Below are 14,078 nucleotides of genomic sequence, written 5' to 3'. Positions count from 1 at the left end.
CGAAGATGCTCATGGCGACGGATACGACCAACAACTTGGTCTCATCACAGCCGTATTCTCCTCAGCGTCTTTTTCAGACCTAGTATAAGATTTATCTTCGTAGTTAGCGTCATGAGAGTCTCTGAGCTTCGGCTGGTAGGGGGTTTAAGCTAAAAGTGGATCTTAAGGAACGTTGCGCGATTCAGGGTGACAGCAGGCAGAATATAAGACGTTTAGAATGATTCGTGGATGTTCTTCTACTTCGTATTCTTATAAGGATGTCCCCGCTACGGAGGCCAGAGAGGTTCTGTATGACTTGAAGAGGAGAAAGGAGGTTGATTTTTCTACTACCTGCTGACGCCGCTGGACTTGTAGGAGAGGGTGCGGCAGGACGTACGTGAGGGCGCCGTTGCTGCTTTTCCTTCAACTGTTGCAGCAGAAGCTGCAGTTCATCTAACTGGTGGTGGTGCTGGTGCAGCAGCAGCTATTGCTGTTATTGCTATTTTTTGCTGTTCTTACTGCAGCTACAGCTGTTCCTCCTCGTGGGGAGCTTTAGGGAGGTGGTTACCATTACCTCCCATCCGCGTATCCAGGATCGCGTCCTAGGTCTATCCGACGTACTCATATACGGGATGCTTAGGCACTGGCAACCAGTTAGCAGACGGGAAGGAGAAAGGTAGGGTAGAGTATGAAGAGTTTACATACCGGTTTTATCCGTCACGTTATCCGAGGTCGCCGGCTAGGCGTTCTTAATATCCTCTATTATTTAGTTAGAAACGCGGCCACTCGAGGGCAAGAGATAATGATACAACATACCCAACTACACCGCCTACTCCGGCTCTTCCGAACGAGTGATAGCGAGAATAATCTTCCAGAGACTTCCAATCGTAGTCTCGTCCGGCCGAGAGACTATATCATCAACGCGCCAAAGAGTCGGCTCATCGTTGTCCTCGTTTGTTGCCATCATCTGTGAGACTGAAATCCAATATAGCGTCGAGGGTGTGCTGCAATATCTTTACAACACCGTCCGCGGCGTCGGTTGGCTGGAGGCGGGCTGGGTCCCGATTTGTGTGCTGGTACATGAGGCCGAACTCCCAGGTTGCACTGGTCCAGCACCAGGTCAAAGAGTCGCGGCAAGAAGCTGGCGAAACCCAGGAGGTGGAAGACGCCCCAGTCCACCCGCGCTCCGCCGTCCTGGTCTGCCGCGCCCCCGCAGGAGAGTGGACGAGTACTTGTTGTAGATGTCGTCGTGGCGCTCTTGTACTTTGGCCAGGAATTTCACATCGACGGTGGTGATTGTCATCGGCGGAATGTCCCCCAAACGAGGACCTTTTCATTACCGACAGTTATCCGGTCGGCCATCCCCTGGGACAGCGCGATCATGTGCAGGACCGAAGGGAACATGCTGTAGCCAATTCTGGCTCCCTCATTTTCATGCTCCCTGCGGTTCTCGCGACGGATGATCCTCGCTAGCCGCTTTGGATCCAACAGCTTCGTGTCTAGCGGCGGCTCGACGTCAGATTAATAGCCCTAGTACGCAGCGTCTGACTCGGGGGCAGGGTTTTGAGGCGAGGCGGGCCCAGACTGGAAAGGTTCTGGGGAAGGCTTCCCCGGAGCCTTCTCCTTGGGACCAAGCTTCTCAGCATAGGGAGGAGGGGCGTTCTTTAAGGTGGTGCGGTTCTCCTCGTGCGTATCTGCGTCGACGGCCAGGAGCGCCATACGTTTTTCGATGCGTGACACCGCAAATTCCTGTCGAACGAGTCGTAGGATGGCCCGCATGACTTTCTCCTTGTGCTCTTGGGGCCAGTTCTTCTCATAGAAGAGCCCGTCAGCGGTCTGGGTGTTGACTTGGACGAGGGTGACGAGGCAGAAGGCGATCCAGTCGGACCTGTTCCGCTTCGACTTGTCGGAGAAGTGGTCGACATACTTTATGTCCCCACTGTTGGTCGCGGCGTGGATTCGGTGGATGATCGTGGTAAAGGATTTCCCTCGATTGAGGTTCTCGCCACTCGCCTGGGCAGGGAGTATAGAGTGAAGGTAGCAGTTCACAAAGTGAGGTTGGAACAGGCAAGACTTAAGTCATGTCTCTAACTCCTTCACGCCGGTGACATCCAGCCCGCCGTGGGCAGATATCCAGCTTCGAGAAGGGTCAGGGGGTTTGAATCTCTTGATTCCTAATACTAAACGGGAAGGTGGAACTTTCTAGAGGTGGCCAGTTCGTCCATCAGCAGGTTCGACGGCGCCAGCAACAGGATCTGATGATGGTCGGGAACGGTTGTACGCCAGTAGCAGCAGGAGGGTATAGAGGAGACAGTACGTTTTTCCCATGCCCGGTGGTCCCTGGACGATACCCACGCCGCCCGGCATACGCCTCATCTCGGCGAGGGCTACGCGTTGGCTATTGTTCAACCTGATTGGGGGGAGCAGGGCCGTGACGTCGACGTCAATAGAGCCGTACAGATCAGCGTAGGGCAGGTCTGCTGGGCAGTTACCCAGCAACAACGGCCAGATAGGATGGTTCTAGTTCATGGGCTGGTTCAGAGTCTAAAGGGCGTGGATTTGACGGTGGAACGGCTTCTCCGAGGGGATCAAGCGAAGCGCCACGTCCTGAGAGGGCTGCCGCATGATAATGGCCCTTGCCTTATCTACGCTAGTGAGCTCGGTGAACGGCAGAGGATGCGGCGCGGTGTTCGTCGTTGTGTGGACCTATACGGTAAGAATGTGCGGTTAGCAATCAATCGCGTATTATGACTTCGGACGTGGCACCATGGGGCGAGCAGTCTACCTTATTGCGGCGACCATCCTGGCCTCAGGTGCCAGGCAGAATGTATAAGTCGGCATATGCCATACTTCCTGGTTGAAGTTGTTACACCAGGTCCTGGTTAAAGTCACCCATTCTGGCTATCGCGCAATTTAGTTCCCTTGCGCCATGTGTTGGACGGACGTTCTCTCCATCTGCCGTCACAAATACCTCAAGCCTTCTATACATCGTATAACAATCAACAGTAGTTCAAGATGCGGAATCCTATGGGGAATACCTACTCGTTTGGATGATGTTCCTAGAGTGTTCACATACGTCGAAGCACTTGGGAGAAGCCGGCAAATGGACTGCTGATGGGGATTCGCCCTGTAAATCGTGTGTGGGAGTCTCTCACTAAGCTTTTTCAGTGTATTCAATTGGATGATCCCCAAAGGCCCGGTTTCGAGTAAGCTTGGACTGTCACGTCCCGAGTGCCAGGTGAATCGTCTGAGTAGTTTCTTCTTGCAGGTCTCCTTGAGGCGGTTCGGCGATATATTGGTTCAGAACAGTTCCAACAGTCTGGCCTGCCGTTCTGAGCTTTTAGTGTGCCGTTTCCTCTGGTCTTCGCGTAACATATGGAGCAGAGGCGGGAATTGAACCAGTCCTTAGCCGTAATCCGCGGTGACGCCGCAATTATCGCAGTGGTAGTCGCCACTAAGCCCACCTATCTTGTCTTGCGTTTGTCCGTCAGTTAGAAGTCATGGGCGTTGTGGGCAACGGTTTGGAAATTACTTGCCTTGTTCGGCCGCCTGCAAAGGCTGCTAAGTGCGAGTGATAGGGACTGCTGTTTAGCAGAGTCTGCTGTGTCTATACATGCTATATAGGGTATAGGATAGCTTCAGTGTTGGAGAAAGTCGCTGGCGGTTGGGGATGTTATTGGACTCAACGAATGCAACAAAGGTGAAGGCCTCATTGCTTCGGACGATCAGGTGCTTCAGGATGTCGGCTGCGTCGCGGTCTGGTTCATTTGCATCAGGTCGCAGGCCTACAGAATTCAGCTTGGCCGATTTGACATATCGATGGGCTCGACAAATCGCCCGTCACAGAAAAGAATGGATCGGAATGAAAGATTCAGAAAACCCTGTAGCTCTAAGCTCTACCCACGCTGCTGTTTCACGGCGCACGAGGTCGCTCAACACATCTTACAGGTTCCATTTGGTGCTGTAGCATGGGTAGCTTCCCTCATGGGTAGGAAGACGAATGAATGAATGCGGCAACTTCGCCGTTCGTAAGAGCTCAAGCCGGCACTCCCTATATAATAACGTCAAATGAAGAAATAGATCAACAGATGGTGCATGATGTATATTCAAAACCAATAAATATATGTCCAGGAGATGCAAAGAAGATGGAAGCAGGCGAGAAAGAAGAGGGCTTATAAGCCCACCGAAACCCAGTAGTCACCAGCACATATTCACACAACGAACGAGTGACTACGTTGTTGGCAAATCATGACGGGATCAGAAGGGACAACGGCGTCACTTCCAACGACGCAAATAAGACAAGACAGGCCGGAAAGCAGCATACAAACGGCTGAGTACCTATCCCCTTCGTCAGAACGCGGTCTGGCTATCGTACATACAAACAAACCAGGCCGATGCAGACCCTGACGTCAGTCTACAATGAAGTCCTGCAAACGGTAGATTGATAAAGTATGTGTGACGACCGCAAGGGCAATTTAGAATCCATTGCCCAGGTGGTCGGTATAATTCCTAATCAGTCCGGAGATGGCCTGAGGCCAGCAAAGACAGATGTCGGTCGGAGACACCGCATCGCATCAGTGCGGGAGGTGCGCTCTGCACGATGAGCTGTCAGAGCTACATGAATGAATCCGTTGGACACGAAATGAATGGGCGATAAGACGCCGACGACCAAGGGAATCAGTTCGCTTCGCCGTGGTGAATAGGACGCATCACTGAAGTCCGTGTGAATACGTCACGGTCTACAGCGAAGCTGACCAGCACAGACGGCCGCCATTCACACAAGGAAGGTCGACAGAGAGGTTAGGAACTTCCTGCCCAAGGCGGAAAGGCTACGGCTGTGAGCTGAGATTGGCAGGAGGAGCGTAGCTGAACCACGGCTGCAGGTGTGCCTTGCTGTGGACGTGGGCGACGCGATTCGACACGGCATCCTGCATGGCGCGCTCTCGGATCGCAATATTTCGTCGCCAGTAGGAACACCATGGCTGCGCGCGGGGTCTGAGAGATTGATTGGTGCATACCGAAATGAGCAGGCCGACTCCAGCCGTGGTGTGTTGTCTAGAGGACTCACTCGCATTAGCGGGAGATCCGGTTCGCACTGAGGCGCTGCGGACTAGTCGAAAGGCGCAGGACAATGCCACCCAGGGACGCACGCATATCCCGTCCGGGCGCGGTATGCTCGCCAGCTGGCTGGAGGACAGACAGGTGGAGCCCGTCGGGGAGTGGAGCGGACAGGGATGTATTTGTATTTGCAGTCGGACTGACAGTCCATCTTGTTCGTGTTGATACACTGTAGAGGTCAATTCAGGGGTGGCTTTCGAGGGATACGGGACAGATACCAAGACAGCCCTAGGCATGGCGAATGGGGACTGGAAAGGGCCACCGCACCCACGTACCCATCCTTCGGCGATGAACGGCGGCAGGCACGCCGGCATGCAGGAAGTCATACAAAGACATAGCTGGATTGAAGCTCTGAGCGCAATCGCAATAGTCTAAGCCGGGAGGGGCGAGGGCATGCCATGCGAGTCAGACATCATGTTTGTTGAATCTCACCTGTGATTTGTGTCTTCCTGTCTTTGTTCACAAATACTCTGTACTCTGTCACTCTGTAGAGAAGCTAGACCATCAACACCGAGGTCTCCGAACTGGGGATCCCCTATATGTATCTCGTTTTAACTGCCAAAAGCCGTTATGAGATCCAGGATCCAATGTTAAGGTTGGAAGCGAAAGTGCCTCCGTACGGTAACGAGCTGGTACGAGTGGAACGACCGACGGTAAGCAATGGTAATTCCGGCGCAACGGCTGGTATTTGACAAGTCCCACGTGGGATTGAAGAACCCCTTGAGCCGGAGTGGTTTGTGCTTGGGCCTCGGCGGCGGGTCCCAGTGGGGGAGTCTGCTGTGGTCTGATTCGTCCAGGGTGCATATACCGTACAGTACGTCGGGAAGACCGCAGGGTATGGTCAACGCCATCATGACAAATACCTGTCAATAGCTCCAGCTCTCCAAGGGGGTCTTCGTCCTTTCCGGTGTCACTGACTCGTTGGAACGACATCCTTGTCGTCTCACCCATGACAGGTGACATCCATTTCCCTAAAAATGACAGGTGTCGGCGGGGAATAAGAGTGCGTATACCACGGAGAACGATGGAATGGATCAGCCAGCCTGATACGGCTGAACTTGAGATGCTGGGTTGGGTGAGATGGAGGCTTGTATCAGCCTGTATGGTACGCCGATTGATTACACCATATTTCCCGCCGATCACGGGCGGACCGGCAGGCGGGTACCCTATACCAGGATAGGTTTAGATATACCCCATCACATCCGTCCGAGATCCTCCGACAGCCAATCATTCTACCGCCTCTCTGATCTCAACGTCCTAATCGATCAACCTGGACCCACCGTGTACCGGGGGGGAGGCCAGCGTTACACAACTTGTATCGTATCCATCAATGGATCAGAAACATGTAGATGTTAGCAGGTACCTTACCTACCTTAGTACTTTGGTATTCACCATCTGACATACCACAAATCAGACACCCGTCAATCATGACAAATGTACCTTTGTCTAGCGCGCCCAGTCGACTGCGTACTCTTTCCCTCCAGCGTGACTGTCGACACTATCAGACCCTAACCTGAGCGCTGCATATGCAAAGCAAGAACTTGCATACCGCCCCTGTCATCTCCCGTCTTCCGCAGACTTGCCGGCCAAAACGAGTGTCTTAGGAGAAAAACAAAAAAAAAATGTTTGAATCCAGTGAAAACTCAATCTCACATGCCCCCTCTTATCGAATCACAGGCCCAGGAATTGCATGTCCGGGAGACAGGTCCACCCCAAAGGAATCTCCATATCCCGAGAGGACTAACCTCAATGAAGCATATGCAAAACACCTCCGACCCTTTTTCCGAAATCTTTTTTTTTTTAAGTAATTTAGACACGGCAGGCATGTTCGCAAAATACTCCGGTAGACTAGCCGTTCTCCTGGCATGCGATTGTGGTTCACCAATCCCATTTTTTGGGCAGCTGGCGTGGAGCCGTGGAATGTTGACCAAAAGAGCGTAGGGAGGGTGTCGATTAAAATAGGCATACTACCCGAGCCGGCGGGTTCTCACCCGCCCTACATGCCAGGCCCTTGACGTTGCGGATTAGAGGTACCCGGTACTCCGGTACGACCGGTACAGGAGAACACAACAGAGACCTAAGGAGACACCTTATATCGACGCAAGACTTCGGCCTCCTGGCCAACGATCGTTTCCTGCGTAGAAGCCATTGATGGAAGCAACGGAGTATATCAATCGGAAAAGGCCAAAGCGCTTCAGATCCGGCCCACCGACCGTCCGATCCAAGACCATCCTGGAAATCATTAGCTGCTTGCTGGCGATACGTATGGAGCACCACACACTCAGGGATCAGCGGCACCCCAATCCTCTTCGGTACAGGCGTAGCAGTCGGTCAGCCAGGTTGGACGCCCTAAATGCCACCCAGCGGGATCAGGACAAGGCTCGCGTCATCGAAGAATCCAAACTATCCCAATAGAGACAAACGCCCCACCGGCATCGGCAGCCTCGACACCAGTCGAATGGCGGTCGAGGAATGGGCGATGTGCGCGGGGAGGGAAAAAGAAACAGTTTCTCCAACCGTGGGCTTCCCAGTGCGCGGCCGTTTCACATCGACACTAGTCTGTTTGGCCCTTGGTTCTGGGTCGCTTGGAGCGTTTTGCCGCGCGCGCGCGCCAGCAGGGACCACGGGTAGATCATGGCTCCAGAGAAGGATTTGGAAGCAACCCATCGGAGGTCTTCTTTTGCTGTTTGGGGGTGGTTTTTGGGACGGGAAGCTGCTTGGTACGATGGGGCTGGAGGGGCGGGCTGGTTCCGTGGTTGCAGTGCTTTTCCCCAAACGGGTATCGGGCTAGGGTTAGGTGTCTTTGGCTGTCCCCCGTGTTTTTTTTTTTTTTTAATTGCCTCTTGCCAGAGAGCTTGAAAGATGCAAAGTGCGGTGTGATCGGGATAATTAATCTGGAACATGGGGTCCATACGGAGACGTTTCTTCACCAATTAATTGGTACATACAAGTTGGTAGACGTTGGTCAAGCTTCGGTACTCGGAAGAGATGGACGTTATATACATATATTATGTCTATCTATGAATTTATGCTCCACTACGGAGTAGAGAGAGTCTGGGTATTAAGAGATTTACAGTCGACACTGATCCAGAAACCGATAGAGCCGGATATAAATAGGTCGCCCATCTGCGGAGAGGTATATATTATCTTATATTAATTGGGGGGCTGTTTCAACTGTCACTCGCAGAGGCAGAAACAAGGAAATGGCCAATATAGATTAACCTCCAGAAAGGGGCAGTAATGCGTCGTCCGTACTCTATTACTACGTGCTGCGTACAGGCTCCCTCCGATCAACCCATCTAGAAATTATCATCGACTAACGGCCAGTCTCCACCACACCAACCGTGTCAAATCACCACGATCGATCGGAACCGGCAATACGTCACGTTGGGTTAGCGAGGGGAAGGCGACGCTAGTCGGACGCTAGCGACCAGTATTCCAAATCAATGGTAAAAAAAGGATCAGCGATGCGCTAATCACATCGCGGTCTGTGTGTTTCCCTCCCCGCCGCGTCCATGCGTGGTGGTTGATGGTGGTGACTCCTGACGAATTGACAATGTCCACCCGCCCATGACTATCGTTATCTGCTGTTCGCGTTTGGTGATCGATTGACCTCCTTTTATTTCGCCTCGTATAACCGTGCATCTGGTGCCAATAGTCCGCGCCGTGGTATGTGGGATGGATGCATGGCATCGTTCGTACTGCATACAGTACTGCGTACGGCGACATCCAGACCCGTATTCAGGCCGTCCACGGCAGACACACACAAACCTGTCGTTCATCCACCGGATGGAGATGAGGACGTCGCTTGGAAGTTTCGGCAGAATTCCCCTTCTGTTTGACATACGTATTTAGTTTTTCTCTTCTATATTATTTTTATTTTCTCTTCTCAGAAACGGGAATATGCACCCCTGTCTGGAACCGTGGTTGGGCGACCGACTAAACATTACTACCCAAGATCCCAAGCGAACCAAACCTCATGTAACCCTCGAGCTGCGATTCATGTGCATACTGCAGACGCAGGTCGGCGAGCTGAAACGAGATGAGCTGTGGGCTGGTTGGCTGTGCCCTACGCGGGAATGTGGACAAGTCCCTCGCCTCCCCCGTCGTCGTCCCCAATGGTATGCTGATGACAGTCCGAACAGGATCAGCAGATGGTGGCTGCGCCTGGCGCTTGTGGCGAGTCAGGAAGAAGAGCGAGAGAAGGCGTTCGGGCTGGACGAGCCTGGACTTGCCTACCGTGAACGGTGGTGTGTGGCACACCGTTACAGGTGGCGGAAAGGGTTGGTTATGATTACTTTTTTTTTTTCTCGGTCGATGTTCTTTTACGTAGATGGCGGGGAGCACGGCGTAGGGCACATCCGGTCATTCCTCTACTCCACCACCCCCCTTCCTTTTGTTCTTATGAGCAAGCACAGATGAGTGGATGGGAACGAACGGATGATGGAACGCATGGTGGAGATCGGCCCTCCCATGCAGGAATAAGACGTTACGGGAAGGACGAGCCTGCAGTTCGCCTTAACCGATAGACAGGAGGATTCCTTCAGACCGTTAGTAACCATGCAGCTGGACCAAAGGGACAACGAGGCAGGGAGGGGGGGGAAGAAGAGGGGCGCTGCGATGTGGGTGGAGGAGAGGCGACGACGGCGATAATCATCATCATCCTGCAATCACCTATCAAGGTCGAGCGTTGGGACAGTGTCCACCACGCCGACAGGAGAAAATCCGGTTCCAGCAGTCTCAGTGCTGGGATAGGCTTTAGGTATCAACCTTACATCGATCAGACCCGAAGCCGAAGATGGAGAATGATGTCCTTGCGGGTGCGCGAAGGAATGCATGAACCATCAGCGATGGGCTGTTCCTCTCGCCATCTTCCCCACTGGTCCAGCTGGAGAGATTGCCTTGAACGTCTGAATGGACGACCAACTCGTCAGCTGGATTGCAAATAGGCCTATCGATCCCAACTTCCCCAAAGGTGGATGGATTGACATGAATGCGAACACCATCGGTGCACGACTCGCGCGTTGCTGGATTTTCTTCTCGGTTCATTCTATTCTAGTCTATTTAGTATTTTTTTTTTCTTCTTCTTTTTGCCCTTCTATTTTCCTTGGTTCTCTAGCCCCTCCCTTCCTTGACCCTTGGGTATGTGGGTGGCTGTCTCTCGCAGGCTCACTGCGTAAGTACTCCTCCCCTTGCGTTTTCCTCGTGAGTCTGTGCCATTTCACTGGGACACAGAGACAGCTTGACAGCCAGCCACAAACTCCTCCGGAGGATAAGCTGCCGTCGAATGGCACGATTAAGGTTGGAGCATATCCCGGACTATGCGCGCTCCACTGAGAATGAGACATTGGTATCCATAGTAGGAAATCATCACTACACCCTACAGTAGGCGGTTCAGGAATTTTGAGATTGCAGTTCCACTCATTAAAATGTATTGTTCGATAGTTCGACCATTAACCGTAAAAGCAACCATGGGGTATTATTAAGTCCAAGCTCGACTGCCACAAAAACACACATGTACATGCAAGTCCACTGCCGCATAATCCAAAAAATAATCAATAAGATCCATCACTCCTGTCTCACTTTTCTATACCAAGGAATTGACCGTAGAACCCAGGGGAGAAATATCTGCAAAATAAGGTGCTTTTAGGGAAAACAAATCCAACCGGATCTTTCGATCCCGAGAAAACAGGACTCATTTCCCCACGTGACCCGACGGGGGATAGAGCAGCGATCATCAACAATATACACGACATATAAGTACAAAGGAAATTAATAATTAAAAAAAGAAAATGAAGGAATGACGTGGGTCGGAGGGTTGCAGATATACAGACGCTTCCAGAACATCATTGAAGGAGAAAAGAAAAATCGTCGCCCGATCGTCAATGCAAGGAAACCATCATTAATTCAATAGATTGTCCAGGCCCATGCGGGAATCGCGTGCGGACTCGACCTTGAAGGGCTCTGGTCGAGATTCGTCGGAGGCGATCCAGGACTGTGGATACGGAGGGTGGCTCCAAGACGGGTGCTCCGACATCCAGCGCGGACGGAACGAGAGATCGGAAGTGGGCTCCAACGGCTTGGGGGCCGAGTACCCGCTGGCGACGTAGATATCTTCTGAGGAGCCTTGCCGGCGGAACTCGCCGTATTGTGGGCGAGTGTCGACGGGTAGAGGCAGAAGTTGGGGCGAGGAGACGGTGCGCGGCGAAGCCGAAGAGACGGAGTTGTGGTCCGAGACCATGGATGGGGGCTCCAGGTTGGAGGCATCCGAGAAAGCCGGAGAGGTCAAGGGGGTGTCGAGAGGGCGGTTGAGTGCAGGAAGGGTGTAGATCGGGGTGAGTTGACGGGGGCAGTCCACCGAGGCGGTCGAGCACGAGTCTCTCCGGGAGGAAGTCTTTGTCCAGGAGGTGAGGGGTCTGTCGTGGGAGATGGAGAAGCGAGAACGGCCAGAAGGGCTGCCCATGGAGAGGGAGGCACGGGCGTAGGGGGCCTCGATGCGGCCGTTGTAGGTGCGAGACGGGTGGTGACCAGGAGTGCTGACAGGAAGACCTCTTCTCTTGCGGTTCATGCTGCCGTTCCACCAGTTCTTGACGGCGTTGTCGCTGCGGTTGCCCAGTCGGCGGGCGATTTCAGCCCAACGCTTTCCCATCTCGTTGACCATGCGCTCGATCAGCAAACCCTCCTCGGCCGAAATAGGTTCGCGATTTAACGAGGGCTTCAGGTTCTGGTGGAAGCGTTCCCGACATTGTTTGGGCGAGCGGTAGTGCATGTGCTGTGAAATGCGAACCCAGTTGTTGGGGCCTTGTTCGCGAACCAACTGGAGGAGCAACTGGTCCTCTTCCGGCACCCAAGGTCCTCGACGATGAGTGGGAGCCATTGGAGTGGAGGTTCTTTCTGTGCGGGGGACATGTCAGAAAGTGTGAATGTAGGGAGATGGGGAAGAAGGTTATAGTTAAGGAACAGAGTTTTGGACGCATGGTGGGCGGGGTTGAACATGTTTATGAAAAGTATTATGATAGAACGAACTCACCTGAGTTGGATAGGTAGTATAGGACAGAATGGGACGATAGAGTAGGAGAGCCGGCGGAGCGGTCTTCAAGGTGATCAAGATGGGAGGATGAGGGGAAGAAAGAACAAAAAGGTAAAGAAGAGAAGAGAAAGGGAGTCTTGCAGGAGGTAGATATAGTCTAGAAGATGTAAGACTCAAGGGGGAAGAGAGGAGGAAGTCGAGAGATCGAGACGGTGAGCAGTGAAGAAGAGGGATGGAGATGAAGGTCATGGAACATTATTATAGCAACGGCGGCGGCAGCAGCAGACAATGACCAAGGAGACGGGTCAGAGAAAAATGGCTGCTGCTCCACACCTAGAGCACGCTATAGAGAAGATCGATCCAAGATCTCGGAGAGCTGACAGTTGTCGGAGGAATAATAAATAACAGAAAAAAGAATATTCAGAATAATAATAATTAAAGGGAGGGTAAAAAAGAAAATGAATTACCAAAAAATGTTTTTTTTATTGGGAAAAATGATTTTCATAATTATTTATTCTGAATATTAAATATCGAATATTAATTTCTTAGTGGTATTTACCGCCGTATTGAATGAATCGACGGGTTACCATACGCCGGGTATGACCCAGCTGGAATGGCTCCTTCCTCCGAATACCTCACTCCCTCAGGTCCCTCCTTCCCACATCGCATGCACGGTCGCTCCTCCCCAAACCCACTCGCTACTGTGTACGGCGTAGTCTCATGGAGTCTTCTCCGTCTCGCTCAGTCCAGCGTTAGAGAACTGCCCCGATGACAAAAAACGACCTCCTTTTCCTTCCAGCTTAATTTATTCCATGGTATTCCCAGATCCGATCTCCTTGACTGTACCGAGTGGAGCTGCATGGAGACCTCCAGCTCTTTTGCAATATCTTCTTTGGGTAAAATCACACCCATTCTTGACAGGGGAAGACATGCCGTGGATAGACACATGCCGTGTCCGAGAATGGGTAAAGAAGTGAAAATAAAATCAAAATAACATGGAAAATGGAAAATTCCCAGATTGTGGGAGTGATTTTCCGCTACAGAGCATAGTGGCATGGCCCTACCAAAGGATGTGTGTTGCAGCAAGGATACCGTCAGTATGACGACCTGTGATATGTGGAACACCTCTCGGTTACCCTACGCAGTACTTCTCGTTGCTTTTTTTTTTTTTTGCCCTCTGCCCGTCCACTATCATGTCCCAGACGTAATGAGCAAGTCTCTCACTATGTTCGAGACAAAAACGACCCCCCGGAGGCAGGGTACACAGCCCAAGCAAATAACTTCGATCTCCAGAGGGTTGAGACGGTGGTTGTACATGGATGCGAGGACATGGGATAGGCAATCGACTGAAACGGGAAGATCTTCGCACCTCGCTTCTACTCCGAAGTATCGAGCATGAATCGATTGGCCTGTGACAGTCCATGCTTTGGTCCTCGTTCTCCTCGTCTGCTTGAACCTGCAACCGCGGTGGAGACGGTTCAGGGGAAGGAATTGTCGCGAGTGCAAGATCGATACCCCAGTGTCTGGCCAAATATAGCATGAGACAAGAAAAATAGATTAAATGATACCCAGCGATAACCCGGGAAGGCGGAGAAGATACAATAGTCTACAGTAGCAATCAGCCGTCCATGGCTGGAGGGAAAGGAAACATGCGGAAGAAAATCAAACGATGTAAGCCACATAAAGATACAGTACAATCACACCTCATGCTCGATTCCCCGTGGTCTCTGTCCACTTCTACGGAAAACTATCTGAACAGATGCCAGAACGGGTTGGCCCATGCTTGTCAAAGTTCAAGCCCTGACAGGAAAACGGGAGCGGCAGAAACGGTTTGGAGAGAGTGTGTGTGCGAATGAAGCGAAGGGACGTCGGGTTTGAGCGGGGCTAGCTTGCTCAGAATTAGAAATACCTGAGATTAGGTCGGGAACGACGGGAAAGAAGAACATAAACC

The 14,078-nt window shown here is 52.2% G+C and overlaps 2 protein-coding genes across 2 annotated transcripts; one reads left to right on the top strand and one right to left on the bottom strand.

Annotated features, from left to right (window-relative positions):
- The first annotated feature begins 9,696 nt into the window (after positions 1-9,696).
- BDV59DRAFT_166362 (uncharacterized protein) lies at positions 9,697-10,518 on the top strand. Its single transcript, XM_073687704.1, has one exon. It carries the CDS (start codon positions 10,012-10,014, stop codon positions 10,432-10,434), a length of 423 nt encoding a protein of 140 aa, XP_073552952.1. The 5' UTR covers positions 9,697-10,011; the 3' UTR covers positions 10,435-10,518.
- Positions 10,512-12,425, bottom strand: flbD (putative MYB family conidiophore development protein FlbD). Its single transcript, XM_073687703.1, has 2 exons — positions 12,128-12,425; positions 10,512-11,991 (listed from the first exon to the last, which is right to left on the bottom strand). Exon 2 carries the CDS (start codon positions 11,972-11,974, stop codon positions 11,000-11,002), a length of 975 nt encoding a protein of 324 aa, XP_073552951.1. The 5' UTR covers positions 11,975-11,991; positions 12,128-12,425; the 3' UTR covers positions 10,512-10,999.
- Between the last annotated feature and the right edge of the window lie 1,653 nt (positions 12,426-14,078).

This window comes from Aspergillus ambiguus (genome assembly GCF_047715705.1).
Source record: "Aspergillus ambiguus strain CBS 117.58 unplaced genomic scaffold BDV59scaffold_1, whole genome shotgun sequence".
Lineage (NCBI taxonomy): Eukaryota > Fungi > Ascomycota > Eurotiomycetes > Eurotiales > Aspergillaceae > Aspergillus > Aspergillus ambiguus.
Note: the sequence above shows the minus strand (reverse complement) of the source record. Positions and strands in the feature narration are given on the sequence as shown.

Excerpts from the sequence above, each read along its gene's own strand:
- BDV59DRAFT_166362 (XM_073687704.1), top strand. The coding sequence starts at position 10,012 with ATGGACGACCAACTCGTCAGCTGGATTGCAAATAGGCCTATCGATCCC.
- flbD (XM_073687703.1), bottom strand. The coding sequence starts at position 11,974 with ATGGCTCCCACTCATCGTCGAGGACCTTGGGTGCCGGAAGAGGACCAG.